Source organism: Schistosoma mansoni (genome assembly GCF_000237925.1).
Source record: "Schistosoma mansoni, WGS project CABG00000000 data, chromosome 3 unplaced supercontig 0124, strain Puerto Rico, whole genome shotgun sequence".
NCBI lineage: Eukaryota > Metazoa > Platyhelminthes > Trematoda > Strigeidida > Schistosomatidae > Schistosoma > Schistosoma mansoni.
This window is the reverse complement of record NW_017386010.1, coordinates 18,958-43,529: the sequence shown is the minus strand read 5'-3', so window position 1 is coordinate 43,529 and position 24,572 is coordinate 18,958. Positions and strand designations below refer to the sequence as shown.

Sequence of the window (24,572 nt, the reverse complement as noted above, 5' to 3'; positions counted from 1 at the left end):
GATATTGAGTTGTTCTATGACAATGTTAGCTTTTGAAATAAAAAGATTTTACCTGAGCTCATAACTTCTCTTCATCTTCCAATGCGTTGAGGTTTATTGTTAAAGTGTTGTGAGTCAATCATCCGTCTATCGAGTTTGCATAGTTCTACCTACATGTTACCAGACTATCCCAATCATTCATGACTGAAAAGTGAAGTAGGCTTTGTTACAAAAGTTAACACATTGTATTCACAATATTTTTATTTGGGGGGGGGTTATGATTTGTTTCCAAACTAATCAGATTTAAAGTAACATCCCTTAAATTCTTTGCACGAAATTCATTCATCCATGTAGTTACATAACGGTGAACTAGTTTAAGTTCCTGGTGAAAACTTTAACTGTAACTACTAATTCTTACTTATAACACCAATTCCTAACTTAAGTAGTTTAATTTTCTCAAGATCAGTTTACAATCACTCAAAGATCATCCATCAACTGAAGTTTTGCCATCAACTCATAATGCTTTTATTCTGACCATCACATAACCAATAGACTTCACTCAAATAATACACCATGCTGACAACAGTTGGATTTAACTAACATGCTCATTGGCCCACATGAGTTCTCCAATCTTGAATATCAAGTGAGGATACGTGAATAACGAGTCGTTCCCTATTTAGCTTCTGCTATTGACTCAAAAATCTACATCTAAAATATTCATCCATTTACAAGACCACAATTCATCATAAATAATAAGAGATCACAATCTGTACATAAATAAGGTCATTTGTGGTTGAAAATGGGGTTCATTTATCAATTAGTTAAACACATAAAAATTGCTACTAAGGGGCGCCAAAATATATATGCATGAAGTCTCGACTGTCTGATTAGATTCCATGTGATAACCACAATCAATGGTTAGAAATATTGGATGACATGACTGAGAATCATTCATAGTGTGCTATATACACATTCACTCTTTAATTCGTTCTAGATCCTGAGTCTCAGTATTCCTTCATACATATCTTTTCATTTTGTTCTGTCGCACCACATCCCAAATGTTTTTTTTCTCATTATTATCAATCCCCTTATTTTTTACCCGGTAATTCTATCTTGTAGTTCTAATTTGGTGTGACGTCTTGGGCTAATGCACATTTACCCCAGACTGTCTGTTAATCATAATAAACTGAATTTCTTTATCCTAATTGTTTTTAAACATTTTTTCCAGAGTAAATGTGTACTACACCTAAATATTATTCGTGGTATATTTCAATCAAAAAATTTAAATTGTCATACAGATAAATATTTACAAAAAGCATTAATTGTTGCTTTGGATGGTGTTGGATGTAGAGATTTATCGGTGAGTTTGTCATAAAACTTCCCATAGATTTTAATTCAAACGCTCGTAAGATTAAACGAGTTAATCACTTCGTCAAAACGGATCATAAGTAAGGAATTATATTGTGTATATTAACCAGCCGTAAGTGATACAGAACAAAGTAAGAAGTGAATAATTAAACAATTATAATTTAGAAATAGTAAAACGTATATCGACGTTTATACTACAGATTCAAGTTTTAATACATGATAAAAAATAAAATAATCTTCCGTTGGACAAATGCCCTGGTACGGCCGAGTGTGGGAAGGGTCCGCCCTCCCTACCGAAATGCCCTCACATGACCAGGTACATACAACCACTACTACAGAAATCCTACTCACTACCTTCTCGCGGCGGGAGTGTTGTTTATGAAATTGAGAGGACGACAAACGAATGTCCGGCATTTTAACCAGGTTGGTGGATACGGACGATCCATCTAGGACAGTTAGAAAACCCTGATTCCAAAGCAATGTTGTACATGGACTCCAGGATCCTAAGGGAACAAATGTCGTATGAACCTATTGTTTGTCACTGGTTACCATGGAACTGTGTCTCCTCACGTTGCTCCACTGCCTTGTGGATTAGACGTTTAAGTTGAAGGCTCGGGGTGTGGCTTCCTAAGGTAACCAGCTGCTTCTGTTTGGGCACCGGAACCGTATCCCATGTCTCATATAAGTCGAATGATTTATATGGCACATATCAATTTGGTGCCTCCTTGTGCCTATGTTTATGTGTTTAATTAATAAAAATAAAATATCAACATGCAATAGCATGCATTCCCACAGTAGTTAAATAATAATCGAGAAAATCACCGTGAACATATTTAATGTAGTAACTTAGTAATTACATTATCGAACACCTCCTTGTTCCTATAAAATATGGTCGTTCTAAAATAATTGTATAAGATGTATGAGGTAGATTTCTGTTCTATTAATTTAACTGTTTTAACAAATTCATAATTAGTTTTAGTGAGCGCATAAACTGTCGCATTTTTGATTTAACTTTGTATTGTTTACTTGAAACGGACGATACCTGGTTTGAGTCCTGGAGTGAACATCAACTCTGAGATGCATGTACATCCAGCTGACGAGTCCCAAACAGGACGAAGCACACGTCCTGAATTCCACTGCTAGCCACTATGCATCTCTGCTTATATTGTCACGTTTTTGGTTTGGATCAATTACATTTACATTGCATTCCACAAAGTTGAAACATTTCCACAACCTACTATACTAAAAGGTCATCATGCTTTTGCTACTAAATAAATTTAAGAAGGTTTGACTCAGTGGAGTTCAGTCATATTAAATGTTAGATAAACATCACCAATGACAACACTAGACAGGGATCCTGAAATGTCGCGAATTTACCGAAACTATAGATGTAAACCAATTCAGTAGTTTGAAGCTAATTTCCTATTGCGAATCTTCACGATCCTGCGGTTCTGAATACTCATCTTCACTCAAGTTTTCACCATGCTAGTATGGAACAGCTGTTCGGTATTTTCCCAGTTCTCTATCTTTGCCTGACTGAGATCAGTCTCTGATATGAAAAAATTCTAAAATAAAATTCTGTTACGTTTTGTGTTTTGAATTTATTACACAGATACGGAATTCTTCCATACTTTTTTATAGCACAATAGTTCAACGTATTTTTGGTGTAAATCGATCCAAAGCAGTTAAAAGTCGAAAAAATTGGTTTGTATTACTTTTATATATATATATATATATATATATCGATTCCAAGTTTTCGTGTATATGTACAAGTGAATGAGAAATTCATTTCAATTACCGAGTTTTGAAACATACTTTAACCGCTACACTTTTAGTCGGATATATTGAAAGTGATCTTTTTTGTAAAGTCACTTTTCAATCAATCAAAAGAGAGAGTTTTCACTAACCAGGAGTATTGTACTAAAACAAAAGTTTTAACAAACTTTTCAATTATTTCAAAACCTATTATCAGTTTTCCGACTTGAGTATCATAAAAAAATGTCTCCACTGATTTTTATCGTTTATCGGAGTGTGAATTGGTTTCTTCATGGTTTGGTGGCGTATCGGTTGAAGCATTTAGCTTTTAACCTTTCGGTTACTGATCCGATTGCACATACTTCAGTTCAGGCAACTGAGCGGGCGGTGCAATATCACTATCCCTCAACATTAAACCCAAAGATCAAGCACAATGCAAAAATGTATTCTTCAAATTAATTGATCACTGATTAGTGGCTGGTGTCATGTACGCCAAATCTTAGTGCAGCTCGAATTCTATCGATCACGTTACGATTTGACCATTAATCCAAAATACTCGACATTGTGTGCACTACATAGGGGTGTAAGTTGGTGGGTGGTTAGAGGTAGTCGACAGAAAACCCCGGACCTAATTTTCCTGCTATCCGACAACTTGGTTGATAGAATCCGGTTAGCACTAACAAATACTTGATATACACGATATTTATCACAACTCAATGGTCATTCATTAGTAAATATATCTCAGTCTTACAGGAGGTCAGTCACAGCCCAAATAGATCAATCGTAGTAATGTCTCGGACTGTAAAGCTAGGTGAGATAAAGTCGAATCCGCCAAGGATCTTTGGTTTCCTCGGGATTACAGGTACAGCTTCGAATAACTCGAAGCGTATGTCAAGCAGGATTGCATGTTGACTACCTTTTCACACAAATCTCTGCTTGATAAATGAATGAATAAATGAAAACCATGATAAATACAAGTGTTTCTTCTTTCCACAATGGTTAAATCGTAAATGTTTGGTCACAACTACTCCTGTGAAGTAGGATAAAAATAATCATTATTATTTGTTAGTTAATAAAAATTCTTTTGAATTATCCAGTGTATGCCCAGCATATATTGAGTTAGGAATGTATAAATATGCGTTAAGTAATGTAATCAATATTTTCATGTTGTACAATGAAGCCATCTGATCTTCCGAAAAGTTCGTGTTAAAATCAACGCTTATTGAATTACATTCTCTAAGAAATTTGCATCTGAAATAGTAACTGTATCACATATCTTCATCATCATACCGTTTGATGGGACAATAAACCCTCTTTTTTCAAGAATTCTAAACATTTTAAGCGTTGCATCAAAATGTTTTCGAAATCACTCCCTGGACAATTTGTCATTAAAGTTAATTTTGAATATTTCAATCATGAATTAAAAGTTGCCACCTTGAATGTGATTGATTCAATATTATAATGTAGTTTAACTAAAGAAAAGTCAGTTCAGCGCTGTTGATTCTAATTAATAACATATACATCCATTTGAAAATAGTTAACCTTTTCTTATGTATGGATACTGACATATTATTTTGACAAATGATGTTTATATTAATATTATTGAAATTTTCTAAAATTTTAAAGCTTAGCAACATCAACATTTTTCAAACGTTATCCGAAATTTGAACATTACTTGGTTGAAGCACTTACATGGTACTCAACGAATACAAAGTATGAATGTTTATAAAGATAACGATTATTCACCTGATTATTTTTTAAATCATTATACATGCGTTTTCATAAACGAAAGTTTTAGCAACGATAACCGTTCATATGAAAATGTATTTCATGCCATAAGAACATACAAATGCCCTGGTACGGCCGAGAGTGAGGAAGGACCGCCCTCCCTACCGAAATGCCCTCACATGACCAGGTACATACAACCACTAACAGAGAAATCCTACTCACCACCTTCTCGCGGCGGGGGTGTTGTTTATGAAATTGAGAGGACGACAAACGAATGTCCGGCGTCTTAACCGGGTTGGTGGATATGGACGATCCACCTAGGACAGTTAGAAAACCCTGATTCCAAAGCAATGTTGTACATGGACTCCAGGATCCTAAGGGAACAAATGTCGTATGAACCTATTGTTTGTCACTGGCTACCAAGGAACTGTGTCTCCTCACGATGCTCCACTGCCTTGTGGATTAGACGTTTAAGTTGAAGGCTCGGGGTGTGGCTTCCTAAGGAAACCAGCTGCTTCTGTTTGGGCACCCGAACCGTATCCCATCTCTCATATAAGTCGAATGATTTATATGGCACATATCAATTTGGTGCATTCTTGTACTAATGTCTATGTGTTCAAATAAATAAGTGCTTCTACACAGTCAATGTCTTTGTCAGCATGTTCTTTCAATGTTGTAAATTTCTATACTAAAACCTCCATTGTTTAGACTTGATTATTTTAGTAGTATATCGATATCATTGTGTGATGATATCTGTCATATTTTGGGAAATTCAGATAATATCAATATGTATATAAACAAGACAACTTAATTTTGACCATCAAACTGCCGGCTCAAATCTTTATTCAACATATTTCAGTTTGAGCATGCATTTAATTATGTATCAATGCGTGTCATATTATAAAATTATGTTATTCCAAGTCCAATAGTTTAAATAATTCGAGGTTATCGAATTCTGTTAATTTATTTATTATTTACATCAAGCTAAAAAGTAAACATAACTGGTTCTACTGCGATTTATTTTAAATGATTTAACCTTTGATATCTACCTAACTATTATCCTGAAGTGTTTTCGGAATTCAATGGGAGAGATGTATATAGCATTCCTTAAACTTTTTCAACTCATTTGACATGGTGTCTAAAAATCTCGAAACCAAAATGAAGTATTGGACTAATGAAATGATTGTTCTAACATCGAATTCGTAGTGTAAGTGCACTGTTGAGTATTCCCATGCTATGATAAAACACAAATATTAGCACACTTTGCTTACGCCTGTTCCCTTTTGTGGAGGAGCATAGGTCACCCACTAGCATTCTCCATCCAACTCTGTCCTCAACAATCCTTAGCACTCGCCTTCAGTTAGTATTCATCATTTTCATGTCTGCTTCAAATTCCCGACACAGTATGTCTCTTGACGTTTCGAGATGAGGTCTGACGGTAGACCGTGACCATACATGCGTTCATAAGTCATTTGTTCTCTTAGGATCCAGGAGACCATGTACACAATTCGTTCGGAATCAGGGTTTCCCAACTGTCATAGGTGGATCCTTTGTAACCACCAACCCGAATCAGGTGGCGGACACTCGCTTTTTGTCCTCTCTCATTTGGTGAAGGTAGTGAGTAGGACTTCCCTGACAGTGGTTCACATTCACGTGGCCATATGCGAGCATTTTGAGAGGAAGAGGGGAATCTCCCCACTCTCGACCGTACCAGGGCATTTGGGGTTATAGATAAGTAGTTGTTGATCTTGACAACTTAATATGAATTATTAACTATGGCATTATACAGTTAAGATGTGGACAGCTGTAGACATCAAAGTGTTATTCAACCTCATACTTAAAACAATGAATCCAGAGTGGACTTTCATGCGTTAAGCCGTGAGTTGTAGTTATCATCTTCAGAGGTTTAATGCCATTACCATTATATAATTGATCAGCCTGTACCTAAATGGGACAATTATGCGTTTGTAATAAATTGGACGAATTCACAATATCCATCCATATATAACTCTATAAAGAATCCGGTGGGCAATGACCAAGTAGCTTTGAAATTCATTTCCTGACGTTTTAACTAGGAGAGATGATTTGTATGAATTAAACGGACAGATGGTGGAGTGGTAGCGGTTCCGAGATGATCATAAAATATACGTAGCTGGAATATCAAGTATTTAATGCTATCGTGCAGTCGGAAAACTCAATATGTTGAGTTCGACTCCGTGTGATTGTGATGAATGATAATAGTGAAGCAGACATAATATATTGACTTGTACGCAGGTAAGTTAGTGTTTTCTCATTATAATACAGTATAGAAACATCTTTAAATTAATACATCACATCTACTCACTTTGAGTTCTTTAAAATGACGAATTTTTTTCCGAAGAAATTGAAGCAAATGTTCATAAAGAAGCATATCACCATGTAATAAAAGGAGTTTTATTAAAGCGTCTAATAGAATATAAGGTGATTGTGTGACACCTAGATAATAAAATACCAAGAAAATGTCATTCAACTATAATAAGCAGTTTTTGTTTTGTTTTGTTTTTATTTTTGAAATACAAAAATGTAGTGACAAGTTTTCAATTCAGAAATATCATAGAAGTTTACATATGCAAAGCAATTTTTATTTATCTATACAATATAATAAAATACCATGTCTCTTATCATTTCTGTAATTCTGTAAATAATCACCAATACATTTTGACACATACTATACAACCTGTTAACTGTGGAACGAGTTATTCATGTGATACATATACATATTTCAAGAATTATCAGTATTTGTAATGCATTTTGTTTTTGCATCGGAATGTATGCAATTCGGTTATTCACAGTAAACAGAAAATGAATATTCTATTAATCATATGCGAGCATTTTGAGAGTTAGAGGAGACTTTTCACCCTCTACTATACCAAGACATTCAGGGGCACATTTGTATTGATTCAGCAGAAATATCTTTCGATGTTGAATATTTATTACTGACTGAGTGTATTTTATGCGTAGTCAAATAATTAGTTTGCTCTCTGTGAGCGTGCAATATAATTTAACAGTGACTGTATTTTAGTCATAGAAATGATAAGTAACCAACCAATCTTCGTTTCAGAATTATTTTAATTAGTAGTAGTAATCGTGAGTAACTGATGTTGTTTGTGTTATGTGACATTGGTTGCTGCTCCGAAATGATTGAGCGTAAGTACCTCAGTCTCCTACCTGCCAATGGAGGTTAGTCGTTGCGTGAATACGTCTCTGTGAGACTGTAACGTTATGTGTCCGTAACGAAAACTACCATTATAAGTACACTAGTCTTTCCATATTTTGTGACTAAATAGATTTTTCACATAGATAATTCATTAATTGAGGAACTAATGTTTTTCAATATATACAAATTAACTGTAACAGAAAATTTCAACGTATGCTAGATAGGCTTTGCGCATACCACTCGATAACTCTACAATTAATGTTTTGTCAAATATTATTCAACAGTTAACAGTACCTATTTTCTCTCTTCTTGCAACTATTTTACCATTTCACGTGATTGATTCTTCTTCAATAAGATTTCACCTTCAATGTCTGTTGAAGTCTATGTTTATCTCTTTTTTCTAGATTTCACAGCATTCCACATTCAAGTTCTTTCAAATTGTACAGTATACTTCATTTGATGACACACCTACTACCATCCACACAAGTTGCCGAGATTGATAAAACGTTATACAAGCTACTTATTTGGTAAGTAGTATATATATATATATATATATATATATATATATATATATATATATATATATATATATAAACTATCAAACATAACTTACATTGATTAAAATACAATAGTAATTTATACGTACATCTGCGAAGTAATCGTACATCAATGAGCTTCGTACAGTTTCTCTTTTCTTGTTCTCAAACTCTTGATGAATACAAACTCATGAATCCATATATGATAGAGCTTCATGTCTTATGGAGTCCATGACATGTGGCTGTTCAATTGCTCCATATATGTCGTGTTGATTTTTAATCGTCTTAACTAACTAGACTCTTACTGTTTTACAAGAGTCTCAATTTTTTCATTGTGTCTGCTGAACATTTCATTTGATCTTTGTGTTGATATTACCTGTAATTTTATTTAGGACTCGTCAGTTGGAAGTGACCATGACCTATTGTTAATGTTTAAATTGAAATTCGAACCCTGTATGTAGCTTATCTGATCACGTTTTCATATTCAAGGTGTTAGGTACTGGAATGAGATGCTAACCACAATCTTAAGAACACTTAGCATCGTCTGGTAATAAGTGGAAATAAAGTACTGTGTTAAATTCACCCCAACTAGTAACAAGAAGTTATTTTCGTCAATTTGTTGTGAAGACATTATTTAATGATTAAAGCATCTAGTCATCTGAAAATGTATCGAATTTATGTTTTCAGTATGACATAAATTATTCAGATTACATTCTGTGATTAATTCTGTCGACTAAACAGTACAATTTACAGAAATTGAAAAACCATTGGATTAATAGGTTTTCAAGTCGATGCAGTGTGATTATCTTGTTCACTTCAAAGGTACATAGTTTCTGAAGACAAATATTATCCAACCGTCGAACTATGTATTTCAAGTTATTAATTAACGTTGGATTCAGACTGACTTGTCTAAAGTAGCCATTGTCATTACAAAACTGATACTTCCTAAATGGGGTAGCGAGTATACATACTACTGATACATCTCACTATAATGAAATAATTGTCCACCATATTCTGACTTTTATTGATTTCTCATTTTGACATACATATACCATTCTGACCTATTTTAACGAAATATATGTATATACTACTTTTTCAGGTGTGGTTTTAATGATGACATACGTATACGTAAAATTTCTTCATTAGCTTTAACCTCAATTATACATCCAAGTGTTATCATGACTACAATAAACCATTTATTCGATTTAATGGAACTAGTTCATGAATCAATACTAGTTAAAAGGTGGTGCAATATTCGATTGAATATACTACATGGTCTACTTTTACAGGTAGTTCACATCTGTTTCTATCATTTTATATAGGATTTAATACTCATACAGATAAATTTTCTAAATGAGTCTCTTTAAGTCTTAAGCCCATTGTCGTAGTGTAGCTAAAGTTAGAAGTAAGCTATTGCACCGTCGAATTTGAGACAATTATCTACCACAGGCAATGGAAGATGAAAGTGCAATGTTTCAAATTGATTGAAGTTTAAGATGTACACGATTGGATGCCGGCTTAAGTGGTTTACAGGGTTAGGCGCTCGCTGTGAAATCAAAACTTCTGGTTTTGATCACCATATAGGATTACAACAGCGGTCCTATGCTTCCTGGCTCTCAATGTTTGTCCCACTGAGATCAGAATGAGTTTAAGTGGTGGGTTTTCAACTTAAATATTATCGGTCGACCCATCTTTATGGCCACAGAACAACATTTTCAGTTAGCAAAAGTACGCACGTCTAATTGTGTTCGAGGCCTGCATGTAGCACAACTGTGTAGACTTAATCTACACACTGAGAGTGAAGGTTGCATAAAAGAGTTACTTACTCATCTTTTGTGTAGAATTCATAAATATGCATATGTTTACCCATTATTTATATAGGATGATAATGACCTGATGCAACAAAATCATATTTTTCCACCCAATCACAATTTATTTAGTCTGATTACATAATTGGTTGTTGTCTATGTTGTTAGTACAGATTTTCGTACAATTAGTGTTGGGCAACTATGTTTTTATGTGAGACATCTAGTAGTGTAGTAATACGATTTAACTGTTCAAACTGAGGTAGCTGTCGCGCAGTTCCTACGTAATCAAATATCTAAGCCTATTAATGCAAATAATCATAAACCTTCATTGTAATGGTAACTTTGAGAAACTCTTAGAATAATCTGGTTCACCTTTAGTCCAGTTTTACCCAGTCAGAACGTGACAGATAAGTGGAAAAATTAGAAATTATTTACACTTCTGACTTAATCAGTAAATCTTCCTAGAAGGTTCCCCTGATTAAAAGTTCAAACATGTTTGATAGAGATAAACTCACCTATATGTTTAACTTCAAATTTCTGTGGTGATTTGACCGTGAGGCTTTTATTATTTCTCCAGACAACATCAGTATAAATAGAAGATTGAATTGAGCTATGAAAATTTCAAGATATTTAAAATAACTCATAGTGTTATTGAATAAGAAAAAGAGAATTCAGCTAAGAAAATTTTCTTTTCGACGAAATCATTTACTTAAGCTGTACATTCGTATATATATATTGAAATTTCGTCGAAAAGAAAATTTTCTTCGCTGATTTCTCTTTTTCAAGACATTTATTGATTTCAGGTTGGTCTGAGCTCTAAACATCTGAAAAACCTCTGATCTTTTTACAGCATCTGTTCAATATAGAAACGTTCTCTTAATGAAACGTGTGTCCATATTTGTTTTCATGTATTGATATAAGTAGGTAGGTGTTGTGGCATTCAACAGGAAATTAATGTTGATGTTGACTCTTGAAAAATTTCTCTTTTCCTTTTTAAGTATCCAAGTAGATGATAAATGTATATCCATTAGAACGAGTTCATAAGCTGTTGGTTTTTTCGACCTACAGGCAGAATAACCTGTAAAAAACACTAGTCTATTTATTACTTATGTAAAATGTGGTAATATTGTACAATATTATCGTTTTCTTTTCCATAAACTATCCATTCATAAACGTTGCTTTCTGACTGATTAGAAACTAGGTAAAAACTTATCGCGCTTGTTTTATGCCAGTCCCTAAAGTATAATTTTACCATGACTATATGGACTAATCATACATTAAAATTGTAATCTGTTTTAACTATTATATACCATTGAATACCAGTTATTTATTGAATCATTCAAAATGTGATTATTCAGTTAAGAGTTTACTTAAAACAAAAAGCACCGTATCGAAAATTCATTTAATAATTTTTCTGTTTCATAAATAAATTATTCTCAGAAGGGGCTTTTGTGGACATTTTAGTAATTTAACAGTTGGAATCATGAGTCAATTGAAGCTAGACCACAATAGAAAACCTGGAAGCACTGGACGGCCGTCTCGTGCTAGCATGGGACTCCTCGGCAGTGCACACCCACAATCCCACCCCGCGAGATTCGAACCCAGGACCTATCGGTCTCGCGCGCGAACGATCAACCTCTAGACCACTGAGCTGGCATCTAACGGTTTAATGTCTGACTTCAACGAATCCACGAAATCGAGCCATCATCCACCATTGTCTTCAGTGAGTTAATATCTTAAAACAGACCCGGTTGAACTCCACTAATTACTGCTTCTCACTAGACTTCCAGGAAATACCTCTTAAAGTTAATCACTAGTGAGCACATGATGATTATTATCAGATTGATAACCACTAAATAATGAACATCTTTATAATTTCTTCAAATTGAACTACATATCAGTCATTTATTTAATTTTGAGAAGTTAATTATTGAATTATACCTTTTAGATATATGCATTAATATATTCTAATATGGATGTTCATGATAGTACACCATCAGTTTACACCGTTCCAACTATATCGTATCTCTCAAAATCGAATTATTTAACAGTTATAAATCGTTTAAAGTTATCATTCTCTTGGTTAAATGATTCAGCATATATTACATGTACAATTATAAAACAATTATATATGAAAATCTTAAATTGTCATTATGATCAACCTATACAGATTGAAACAAATGTAATTAGTCTTAAATATGAGTATTTAATCACACATATTAATATTCTGATTGATTGTGCATTGAACGATTCAGAAAATCTTACTCTTTCTACCACTAATAATAAATTTTATTTAGATTTAATGAAATGGACTAAATCTATGAATTCAATGGATGTAAGTCTTTTGATTAAAGTGTTCTATTAAATGAAGAAAAACCCACTTATTGTTAAATAATTAAGTGATTAAATTACAAATGGTTAACTGTACACCCGGTTTTTATTTGGTAAATTTCGTTAGTTTTAAAGTTTGTAATCCTGTGCTTACTGAAAATCAAGGTTTATTCATTATATGAATTGTTCTCTAGACAATCCTATATTTGTTTTGATATAATTAGCGTGTACAAATATTAGTGTGTTAATAAAATATCATAAGTCTATGTAGATACATCTGCCCTGGTACGGCCTAGAGTGGGGAGGGTCCACCTTCCCTACCGAAATGCCCTCACATGATCAAGTACACACAACCACTACTACAGAAATCCTACTCACTACCTTCTCGCGGCGGGGGTGTTGTTTACGAAATTGAGAGGACGACAAACGAATGTCCGGCGTTTTAACCAGGTTGGTGGATACGGACGATCCATCTAGGACAGTTGGAAAACCCTGATTCCAAAGCAATGTTATACATGGACTCCAGGATCCTAAGGGAACAAATGTCGTATGAACCTATTGTTTGTCACTGGTTACCATGGAACTGTGTCTCCTCACGTTGCTCCACTGCCTTGTGGATTAGACGTTTAAGTTGAAGGCTCGGGGTGTGGCTTCCTAAGGAAACCAGCTGCTTCTGTTTGGGCACCGGAACCGTATCCCATGTCTCATATAAATCGAATGATTTATATGGCGCATATCAATTTGGTGCCTCCTTGTATTAATGTTTATGTATTCAAATAAAATAAGTAAATTAACTACTTACCAATTATTCATTTATGTATGTGTAGTTAATCTTATTTATGTATACTGCTTGATTTTTGATAAGACGGTTATTCTTAGGATGCTCAATTGCTTATATTTATTGAAGTGGTCATTTTAATGTATGATATTACGTTTGCTTTGTATTCTCCCAGTGAATTCTTCAAAATAATTCTATAAGTATCTGAATACTCTATAATTTTATTATCTTTTAAGATAATCATTAGGTAGTCGGATCAACGGTCTAGATTGAATTCGAATTGCCAGTTCAATACTCTTACGTCGTTATAATCATACCGACTCGTGATCAAAAGATATCGTAATATTCATAACATGGTCAAGGCTGTGGACACTGTTGAGTAGTCTGATATTGGACTGAAATATGCGTCTGATACCCTTCAGTTTTCAACAATATTTCATATGGTGCTTGAAAAAGTGAGGAAGAGAGACTAATAGCGTTATAAACTATAGGCAACATGTACCACTTCTCATTAATAGAATTATCGTTTCGATGAGTTAATCTTAATATTTTCCTGTCGTTAACTGAACATCGTTTTGTCCTTAGATGACTACTTGTTATATTCGAAGTCGTTTAAATGTACTTTTTATGACCTAGGTTTGCCTATTTGTATTGTATTTTTCAAGGCATGAATAATCGTTTGTAGATAATGTCATATTTTTTTTCACAAAATTTTACAATTTTCATTATGTGTATTCGTATATCATTGTAGTGATAGGAGTTGTACCAAAATAAAAGGATATCAACACAGTGAACTGTATAACTAAAAGTCAATTATAGCGGTAGTAGTAGGGGCAGTGGTAATAGTAGCCGTGTGGCGTATGCTACTTATGCTAACAGTAGTATGTAGCAGCAGTCGGTAGTGGAATGCCTGACAGCAAAAGATTAAAGAAAGAATGAACTGAAGAAAACAGAAAGGGAAAAATAAAACAATTGGAATGACTACTTAATTGGTAGAATCATGAAGTATGTAATGAACAATTAAAGGAAGATGTGCAAATAATGTATTCAATGTATGATTTCCATATTTTACTAAATCACTGAGTAATTTTGCATCAAACAATTAATTCACTTTCCCCCATCTGACTTTAAGTTCGTTACAGTAATAGTAGTAGTAGCATCCATTTGTGTGTACCATTTCATACGTTTCTTATAACTGATAGAATTGCAACCAAAAAATATCTACATTACCAACTCCAATCGGATGACCAACAGTCATTGATATTATGAACTGGTACAACTAGTTGGTGTGCTTATCCAATCTCTATCTTAGTAATTTGTAGATTAACTTTCTGTTTGTTATTGTTCTGCCGTAAATATTTCAAATTGAACATTTTCTTTCGTACTCATTAACGCTGTTATTTTTCTTGCTTGTTTGTTTGTGTGTGTATGTGTGCAATTCATGTTACAGCTTCTTACAGTTGCACTTCGTCGAATTTATTCACATTTACACTCAACAATTGCTCATTCCACAATGGATTACGACAATCCCGATATAGAAGATATTAATGAAATTATTAATGCCAGTAAACACCTGAATTCGTCAATATTCAATAAACTAAACACATTATTTTCCTTTCAAACTTTATTTCAAAATTTTATTCATCAATATTTTCGATTACATGAAAATATTCCACGTAATAATAATCATAAAGATGACGAAGTGTATCGATATGCATTTGCCTTGTTAACTATACAATTGCAACAACAGGGAAGCGATCATGATTCTATGGATATCTCGAAGGAATTAATTCTGTCAGCTTTTCAGTGGAGTTGTAAACAAATAAAATTTCTATTCCAAAAAATGAAATGTTTAAATTCACCACCAATCTACTTGGCAGCGTTTATACGTTTTCATACTGAATTGATCACAGTTTTATATAATGATAATAGTGGTATTAAGCTTGGATCACATGTGTGTATGTTATGTGCTTTGGGCAATGTTTGCTTCGATGTATTGCAACATTCACATGTTTGTTTAGAAGTAAAATGTGCTGTTTTACAGTCGTTTCGTTTATCAAATATTTTTATTGTCAGAGGATTATCCTACTTGGGGGATGACACAAGGCAAGGTGAGTTACTCTTAAATACTAACGAATTGTTTATTTTATGTGCATGTTCATATGGATGTAACATATTGTATTAATGAGAAGAAATCAAAGATCATTCAGTTGAAATATCTTTTGTTGTTCATAATTAATGTATTCAACCGTCAACCATTACATAACAGATATAATGCAGAATTTGATGTTGAGGTTGACAGAAAATTATGGGCGGTTAAATAAAAAACATTATCAGTTCATGAATTCACTGACTGCTGGAGTGCATAGTATCGGGAGATATAGAGTTTACTAATTAGCTACCACAAAATAATTGTATTCTTTGGTTGAAGATGTTAACTTAATTAACCAAAAGTCGTTTGTAATAATGCATCTGTTCACATCCATTATTTTATTTATTTATTGCTCCCGAACTACAAATCTGTTAAGAAGTACGAAATTCCCTTGTACTGCTGAGAGTGGAAACACTCCCCTCGTAATGGCATTAAACCTCTGAAGATGATAACTACAACTCACGGCTTAACGCATGAAAGTCCACTCTGGATTCATTGTTTTAAGTATGAGGTTGAATAACACTTTGATGTCTACAGCTGTCCACATCTTAACTGTATAATGCCATAGTTAATAATTCATATTAAGTTGTCAAGAACAACAATTACTTATCTATAACCCCAAATGCCCTGGTACGGTCGAGAGTGGGGAGATTCCCCTCTTCCTCTCAAAATGCTCGCATATGGCCACGTGAATGTGAACCACTGTCAGGGAAGTCCTACTCACTACCTTCACCAAATGAGAGAGGACAAAAAGCGAGTGTCCGCCACCTGATTCGGGTTGGTGGTTACAAAGGATCCACCTTTGACAGTTGGGAAACCCTGATTCCGAACGAATTGTGTACATGGTCTCCTGGATCCTAAGAGAACAAATGACTTATGAACGCATGTATGGTCACGGTCTACCATGGGACCTCATCTCGAAACGTTGCTCCCCTACCACTGTCTTGTGGGTTAGACTAAACCTGTGAGTCACAGGTTCAGGTAGGAAAACACTTGATTGGGTTTGAGTACTCGGGTAGTACCCGAACGGACACACTTATTTAATGATAACCTGTGTTGCACATATATATTTTTGTTCCCCTTTGTACCAATGTTCATGTGTTTAAATGAATAAAGTAAATATCACACTAGCATTTTTATTTATATTGATCATTCATAAAGCCAATCTGAATGAATACACGTAGCGCTGTCAGGTTTCTAATACACGAAAGAAATTCTACCTACTGTTTGACGACCTATCTCTAGAGGTGCTACTTCAACGCCTACCAATTTTTTTTAACTTGTTCTTTTTGAAAGAGCGTTTATATATATATATATATATATATATATATATTCCAAAGTATATATATATATATATATATTCCAAAGTGTTATTCATTCTCTTGATATCTGCTTCCGATTTCTGGATCAATTTACTTCTGCCTTGAGATCCCAAGTTTGGGGTTGTCTAGTGATGCAGTTTCGTGTCTGCCATATTGTCCCATCCACCTCCAGCATTCTTTCCCAATATCCTTTTGAGATGAAACCTGTTTTTTTCTCTGCCACGGCAGGTTATTCCTAATAGTCACTGCTCAATGAATTGGGCAACTGTCTACAAACGTCTGTGTGGTGAACGAGAACATATGTGGGAACAATGGAATCTATTTAAATACGACATTTCTTAATATCTTAGTAAAATCAGAGAACCATACAGTAAATACTTGATCTGCAAAATATTAATCAATCTTCTCGGACTTCATTATTCTTTTGATTCCACACCAACCATTCTCTGTTTTCGTTTTCTTCTATTCCATCTTCTTAACGTTCTGTTGTCAGGCATTTCACTTTCGAATGATGACACATACTATTTATATCTATCGACATCAATAGCACACACCACACCTGTACTTCTTTAATGATGGCTGTAGTAGTTCTTCAACTTTCATCTACGTACAGTAGAACTGTCTTTACGTTTGTATTGAAAGTTCTGACAGCTGGAGATTCCATTGATCTTCAGACATTCCTAATTGTAGTAATGCTACTTTTTTCTCAATCCATTTCTTCACATCCACATCAGATCCTCCTTGTTTACCAATCATGCTCCCTGAGTTCATATTTGTTACATCCTTAGCTTTTGTGATCACCACGAATACGACTGCAAAATTTGCATACACAGACTTATACGACCAACAAATGACCCATACACCTGGACGAACCGCCTAGAGTCCCGATTGGTCCTTTTCCCTGCCGATTAAGTCCAGAACACCAATCTCAGCCTCCACAATATGAATTATATATCTCAAACTTACCAGAGTTTATATACAAGCCAAAAAGACCACATCACACCATAAAATGGAAAATAACATTTGTATAAGACCAAACCCAAAAGTGGCTGCGATTGAGAGAGATTATAATTAATAAACTGAGCATAACTCAAGGATAGTATAATGATAATCTGATGGTCGGAATAGAGCTTATAATAAGAGGGATATGAATATACATAAACTAGTTTCTCAGTAGTTATACATTAGGAATATACGTATAACATAAGTCCATAAATAGATCCCAACAAATACTTTTCACTATTCTCCTCGGAATATAACAATATTGACTTTCACATCGTCGAGAATTCAGCTGTCAACTGTAATTTAGTTAGTGCTCACTGTTGTTTATTTTTGACCTTGCTTTTTTCCTTGTGTATATTGAGACCTACTGCTGCAGAGACTGATCGTACACTGGCTGTCATCACCTGAGTTTGTTTTTTTGTATGGGATAGAAGGGCTAGGTCATCTGCAAAGTCCAAATCGTCTAGCTGCATCCAAATTGTCCATTGTATTCCATGTTTTCCCTCCGATGTGGAGGTTTTCATAATTCAGTCAAATACTAGAAGAAAGATAAAAGGCGAGAGTAAGCAGCCTTGTCTGACACCTGTCCTTACTCATTTGAAAACGTTTGCTGGTACCGATAGTAGTGTGATGACTCTATAGTTCTCATATTTGCTCAGATCTCCCTTTTTTGGCATCTTGATAAGGCATCCATCTTTTCAATCTGCTGGCATTTGTTCTTCATCCCAGATCTTTCTGAAGCAAATGTGGAATATCTTCGGAGTTACTTCTATATGTGAACACAGTGCCTCAGTTGGTATACTGTCTAGTCATGTTGCTTTGCCATTCTTAATTTGTCTGCTGATTTGTTCAACTGCTTGGTATGGTTAAGCATCTATAGGAACGTCTGTAATTACTTCGGTTTCCGGTGGATTCCGTGGGGCTAGTCTATTCAAGAGCTTTCCAGAGTGTTCTGATCACCTGTTTTGCTGCTCCTGATTCTTCTTTGCTTCTACTGATATCTCTAGTTTACTATATTCTTCTGCTAGTTCTCTCGTACAGCCTTTTCTGCTCTCATTATTAGGTCTTCAACGAATTTTTGCTTGTCACCTTTAGTGCTCTTCTTGGATCCTTCGTCTTGATTCTGTATATCCACTCTCTGCTTTGGCTTTCTTTGCTGTTCATTTGTTGTTGATTGCTTTTTTCTTGATTTTCCTTCCTTGAATCCTGTCCAGGCTGTCTAAAGAGATCCACTCTTCATACTCGTGCTTGGGGCCCAGCACCTCATTCCATGTCGAAGTTATTGCTTCTTTAATCCTTTTACAGTTGTTCATCATAATGATTTCCTTTTATTCTTCTATTAGAGCTTTAAAGGCTTGGAACCTGTTTTTGAGATACTATGCTGAACCGTGTGAGCTTGGTAGCATCTAGAAGAAAGGGTGTACTAAATTTTATACCTTTTCGCCCAATTGTCCAATACCTCAGCTTCAGCTCGGCCACCACCAAGTTGCGATATGAAGCGGTATCAGGCCCCCCTTTTTTTCTTCTTCCTTGGGTCTTCTACATGTTTCGTTATTAAAGAGGTGATTGATCTGGTCTTCCGTAATGTTGTCCACTGAAACCCCTGTAGCGTTGTTTATGTGTTTGCAGTATAAAATGGTGCTATTTATGTACATATTGTTAAAAGTGCATTTGTTTGTCAGTCTTTCACCTTCCTTGTTGTTCTTTCCGTCCATGTCAACCCATGATGTCTGCATACACGGTGTTGTGCACCCCAACCTTGGCGTTCAGGTCTGCCATCAGAATAGCCAAATCTTTTCTTAAGTATGTCTCTATGACCGACTGGAACTGGTCTTTATCCTTTCCACCTCTATCATTGGTGTGCGTGTAGCTCTGGATGATATCCATTGTGATCCCTTTTTACTTTCCTTTAAAGGATGGTTTGATGATCCTGGATCCATGAATTTCCTATCTCATAAGCTATTCACGTGCTTCTTTGCACAACGTCAATACAAATCCCTGTGTATCGGGGGTATTTTCCTGATGTGAGTAGTCATTTTTATCCAATGGGTCCCACTTATTCCAGCTGCGACTTGGTTCCATAGTCTCTTCTCCTCAGCCTTTTAAATGACCGTCCAGGTTTCCTAAATCGTTCAGACATTCCATGTTGCTCCGGTTGTCAGAAGGCTATATGTCACGTGGCTTTCGAAATATCTCGACTTTCACCATGAGGTGTTATGATTCTTCCATATGTAAACCCTTCAACTCTCAGGGTAGAGTTTAAATAGTTTAGATTGATTTTGCTGGTCAATGTTGTTTTAGCGGTATTTGCTTTTATAAGGTGGAGTTACTAACAATACTCTCAAGCCTCCTCCATTACTCGGGCTCGTGACAGACAGTAACCATAGAAAGGTTCCAAATGTGCAGTCAATGATTGAATTATTAGTATAATGATATTTTTGGAATAAGAAGGTTTTTCTAAAATGTTAGGTAATTTCACTGAGTTTGAACAGTCACTATCTGAATAATCTGTTTTCCCGACTACATATGAGTAGGTAATAATGATTTATTTTTCCAATGAATTTACATTTTTGGGAAAACATATCACAAATAAATAACAGAAACCACTCAAAATCCTTGACATTTTTTTACTTGTTCTCTTTGCCACTCCATCTCTTTAAATTTCAGTTTTTCTTCAAACATTCGATATTCTAATCGCGAACATTACTAATTTGGATAGTTCTAAACTACGAAAATTGTCATGTCAAATCGTTCAGAATATCTTGATGCTCAATGATTCAAAATTTCAACGTAAGTCAGATAAATGTTATATAAATTTCGTTCATAGTTCTGTTTGTCCACTAGATGTAATTTAATACAATTTTGTATAATCATCAATTGTAATTTTGCACCAGTTATCTTACTTCACAATACTTAATTCTTGCATTTTATGAAGACAGTCAGTTGAAATCTGTGAACTAAGATTCAATCGCCTACTGCCATCCATTACTGAAATATATGTACCCCTTCAAGAAAATCATGTATCACAACCTTGATGTCCGTTTTCTAACAAAAGAGGCTAGTGTAATGTTATCCAATAGTTTCTTATCGACTGAGATTGTTAACAATGGTGTGACGCTTGCACCTTGACATCTAATGTTAGTTGACATAGAACTAGATTAAAAAAACCAGAAGGTTGGAAAAATTAACAGATGCCATCGATCCATGAAGTTATTAGCCGTCGATATGATTCATTTTCAAAGGTGGTTTTGGTCGACGCAAAATTGACTAATTGAATTCTAAATAAAATTGTCCGTTTTACTTAACGTCTTTTCGAATTAACTAGTATCGTATAATAGATTGAAACAAGATAACAAAGAACGATTAAGCGTCAACAAATCTGATAGAAATTGTAACAGTCTGTTGTCACCATTAATTTTATACCAGTCATTTATTAAGGTATTATGTAACTCTAATGTATATAGCAGATGATGAGCGCAGAGGTATTTACTTTCTGCTACTGCTAATACTTATACTACGACAGACATGCTCACTATTCTGCAAACACTGTCATTCCTTTGCTTACACTAAACAGTATCTTGTATCTGCAATCTGTCATGTCAATTGACATCGTGTAAATATTCTCATACTATGAATGACGTGGTTGTCAATGTAAACACAATTGATTGATCACTGGGTGGTGGTCAATGTCATGCGTGTCAAGTCCTTCTTAGTGCTGATCGAATGCTATCGATCAAGTTGCAATGTGGCCATTAGTCTAGGTGGCTCGACACTGCGTGCACTATGTTAAGATAAGATGGTGGTTGAATGTGGTCAACAGGAAACCCTGGACCCGGGTTTCGTGCTACTTGGCACTCGTCAGCAAGGTGTACCTGTAATCTTGAGGGAACTGGTGCTCCCTGACGGATTCGATCCAGTGTCACTCAGCTTCACAGTCAGAGACGTTACCACTGAGCTATTCCCTGCCGCGACCGGCCTCCTGTAGGATTGAGATGTAATCACAATTGACTGATCACTGGGTGGTGGTCTCTGACTGTGAAGCTGAGTGACACGGGATCGAATCCATCAGGGAGCACTAGTTCCTTCAAGATTACAGGTGGTTGTAAATGTGTCTATCCATCAAACATGATTGATACTGATAATTCTTTAAATATATAAATGTATCATATGAATAACTTGTGATCTAACATTCCACAGTTAACAGGTTGTATAGTATGTGTCAAAATGTATTGGTGATTATTTACAGAATTACAGAAATGATAAGAGACATGGTATTTTATTATATTGTATAGATAAATAAAAATTGCTTTGCATATGTAAACTTCTATGATATTTCTGAATTGAAAACTTGTCACTACATTTTTGTATTTCAAAAATAAAAACAAAACAAAACAAAAACTGCTTATTATAGTTGAATGACATTTTCTTGGTATTTTATTATCTAGGTGTCACACAATCACCTTATATTCTATTAGACGCTTTAATAAAACTCCTTTTATTACATGGTGATATGCTTCTTTATGAACATTTGCTTCAATTTCTTCGGAAAAAAATTCGTCATTTTAAAGAACTCAAAGTGAGTAGATGTGATGTATTAATTTAAAGATGTTTCTATACTGTATTATAATGAGAAAACACTAACTTACCTGCGTACAAGTCAATATATTATGTCTGCTTCACTATTATCATTCATCAGAATCACACGGAGTCGAACTCAACATATTGAGTTTTCCGACTGCACGATAGCATTAAATACTTGATATTCCAGCTACGTATATTTTATGATCATCTCGGAACCGCTATCACTCCACCATCTGTCCGTTTAATTCATACAAATCATCTCTCCGAGTTAAAACGTCAGGAAATGAATTTCAAAGCTACTTGGTCATTGCCCACCGGATTCTTTATAGAGTTATATATGGATGGATATTGTGAATTCGTCCAATTTATTACAAACTCATAATTGTCCCATTTAGGTACAGGCTGATCAATTATATAATGGTAATGGCATTAAACCTCTGAAGATGATAACTACAACTCACGGCTTAACGCATGAAAGTCCACTCTGGATTCATTGTTTTAAGTATGAGGTTGAATAACACTTTGATGTCTACAGCTGTCCACATCTTAACTGTATAATGCCATAGTTAATAATTCATATTAAGTTGTCAAGAACAACAACTACTTATCTATAACCCCAAATGCCCTGGTACGGTCGAGAGTGGGGAGATTCCCCTCTTCCTCTCAAAATGCTCGCATATGGCCACGTGAATGTGAACCACTGTCAGGGAAGTCCTACTCACTACCTTCACCAAGTGAGAGAGGACAAAAAGCGAGTGTCCGCCACCTGATTCGGGTTGGTGGTTACAAAGGATCCACCTTTGACAGTTGGGAAACCCTGATTCCGAACGAATTGTGTACATGGTCTCCTGGATCCTAAGAGAACAAATGACTTATGAACGCATGTATGGTCACGGTCTACCATGGGACCTCATCTCGAAACGTTGCTCCCCTACCACTGTCTTGTGGGTTAGACTAAACCTGTGAGTCACAGGTTCAGGTAGGAAAACACCTGATTGGGTTTGAGTACTCGGGTAGTACCCGAACGGACACACTTATTTAATGATAACCTGTGTTGCACATATATATTTTTGTTCCCCTTTGTACCAATGTTCATGTGTTTAAATGAATAAAGTAAATATCACACTAGCATTTTCGTTCACTTTTGTTGTGTTGTTTTTGTAGTCTCAGTTGGATAACGTAATTAGTGAAAATGCATTCTCACAGACAACATTGAAATTTGAAAACGATCAACTGGAGTTAATCAGAATTATATCTGATAATATTACGATTTGGATACAACCGCGTTTTCATGCATTGTACAAGATGCAACATAAAGGTGATATGATAGAATATTGGCGAAATGATGTTGATCAGTCATTGTGTCGTATAATCGATTTCAATGAGGTGGTCCCATTTTCAATTTTCAAATCGGATTATGTATCACTTCTATATTTGTATCGTTTCACGGATCTTAGCGTAGTATATTTATTGTAAACAATTATTTATTTTTCGAATAATTAATAAGTTTTCTTTGTTATTCTTGTTAGCTATACACAAAATTACATCGTGGTTAGGCGAAGTTACGTAAACCACCAGCTGGATTATCACATATTCATATACCAGATGAAACAGTTAATAAATTATTTCACATTAAATGTATTGTGTATTGTTCCGTGATTAAAATTCATTGACACAAATGAAAGAACGCTACACCAAGATATACCAGAATGCTTCTAATTATAATATAGACAAAGATTATTTGACCGGTTCATTTACAATACCACTAAAAGAAGTTGATGATAGTTGTATATGGATGACTCATTACATTTTTGAAATATGCTGGACTGAAATGTGGTTCATCTGGTAACTTATATTTGAGGTTTAACAATAAGATATGTGAAACATATTATAATGAGAAGTAGCAAAAGATTCTGGAAAGCGTTCATCATAAAAAGAATGGAAATTCTCTGAGGAATACTGAGATCTTTTCAATGTATTCTCATGGATTTTGTGAAAGTGATAGAGAAACACACTAAATAAATTTTAGAAATCGA

At 34.8% G+C, this 24,572-nt stretch overlaps 1 protein-coding gene across 1 annotated transcript in view; it reads left to right on the top strand.

The window, feature by feature from the left end:
• The window catches only part of Smp_138200 (hypothetical protein), a gene marked incomplete at its 5' end in the record, with an annotated part of 53,059 nt that extends 28,818 nt beyond the window's left edge, over positions 1–24,241 (top strand). The window contains 8 exons of the mRNA XM_018791251.1: positions 1,208–1,339; positions 2,960–3,051; positions 9,662–9,851; positions 12,319–12,705; positions 14,930–15,590; positions 20,623–20,745; positions 22,401–22,531; positions 23,701–24,241. Of these exons, the coding sequence (XP_018645532.1) occupies positions 1,208–1,339; positions 2,960–3,051; positions 9,662–9,851; positions 12,319–12,705; positions 14,930–15,590; positions 20,623–20,745; positions 22,401–22,531; positions 23,701–24,012 (2,028 nt within the window). The 3' untranslated portion in view covers positions 24,013–24,241. The remainder of the gene's footprint in view (positions 1–1,207; positions 1,340–2,959; positions 3,052–9,661; positions 9,852–12,318; positions 12,706–14,929; positions 15,591–20,622; positions 20,746–22,400; positions 22,532–23,700) is intronic.
• Positions 24,242–24,572: the final 331 nt, after the last annotated feature.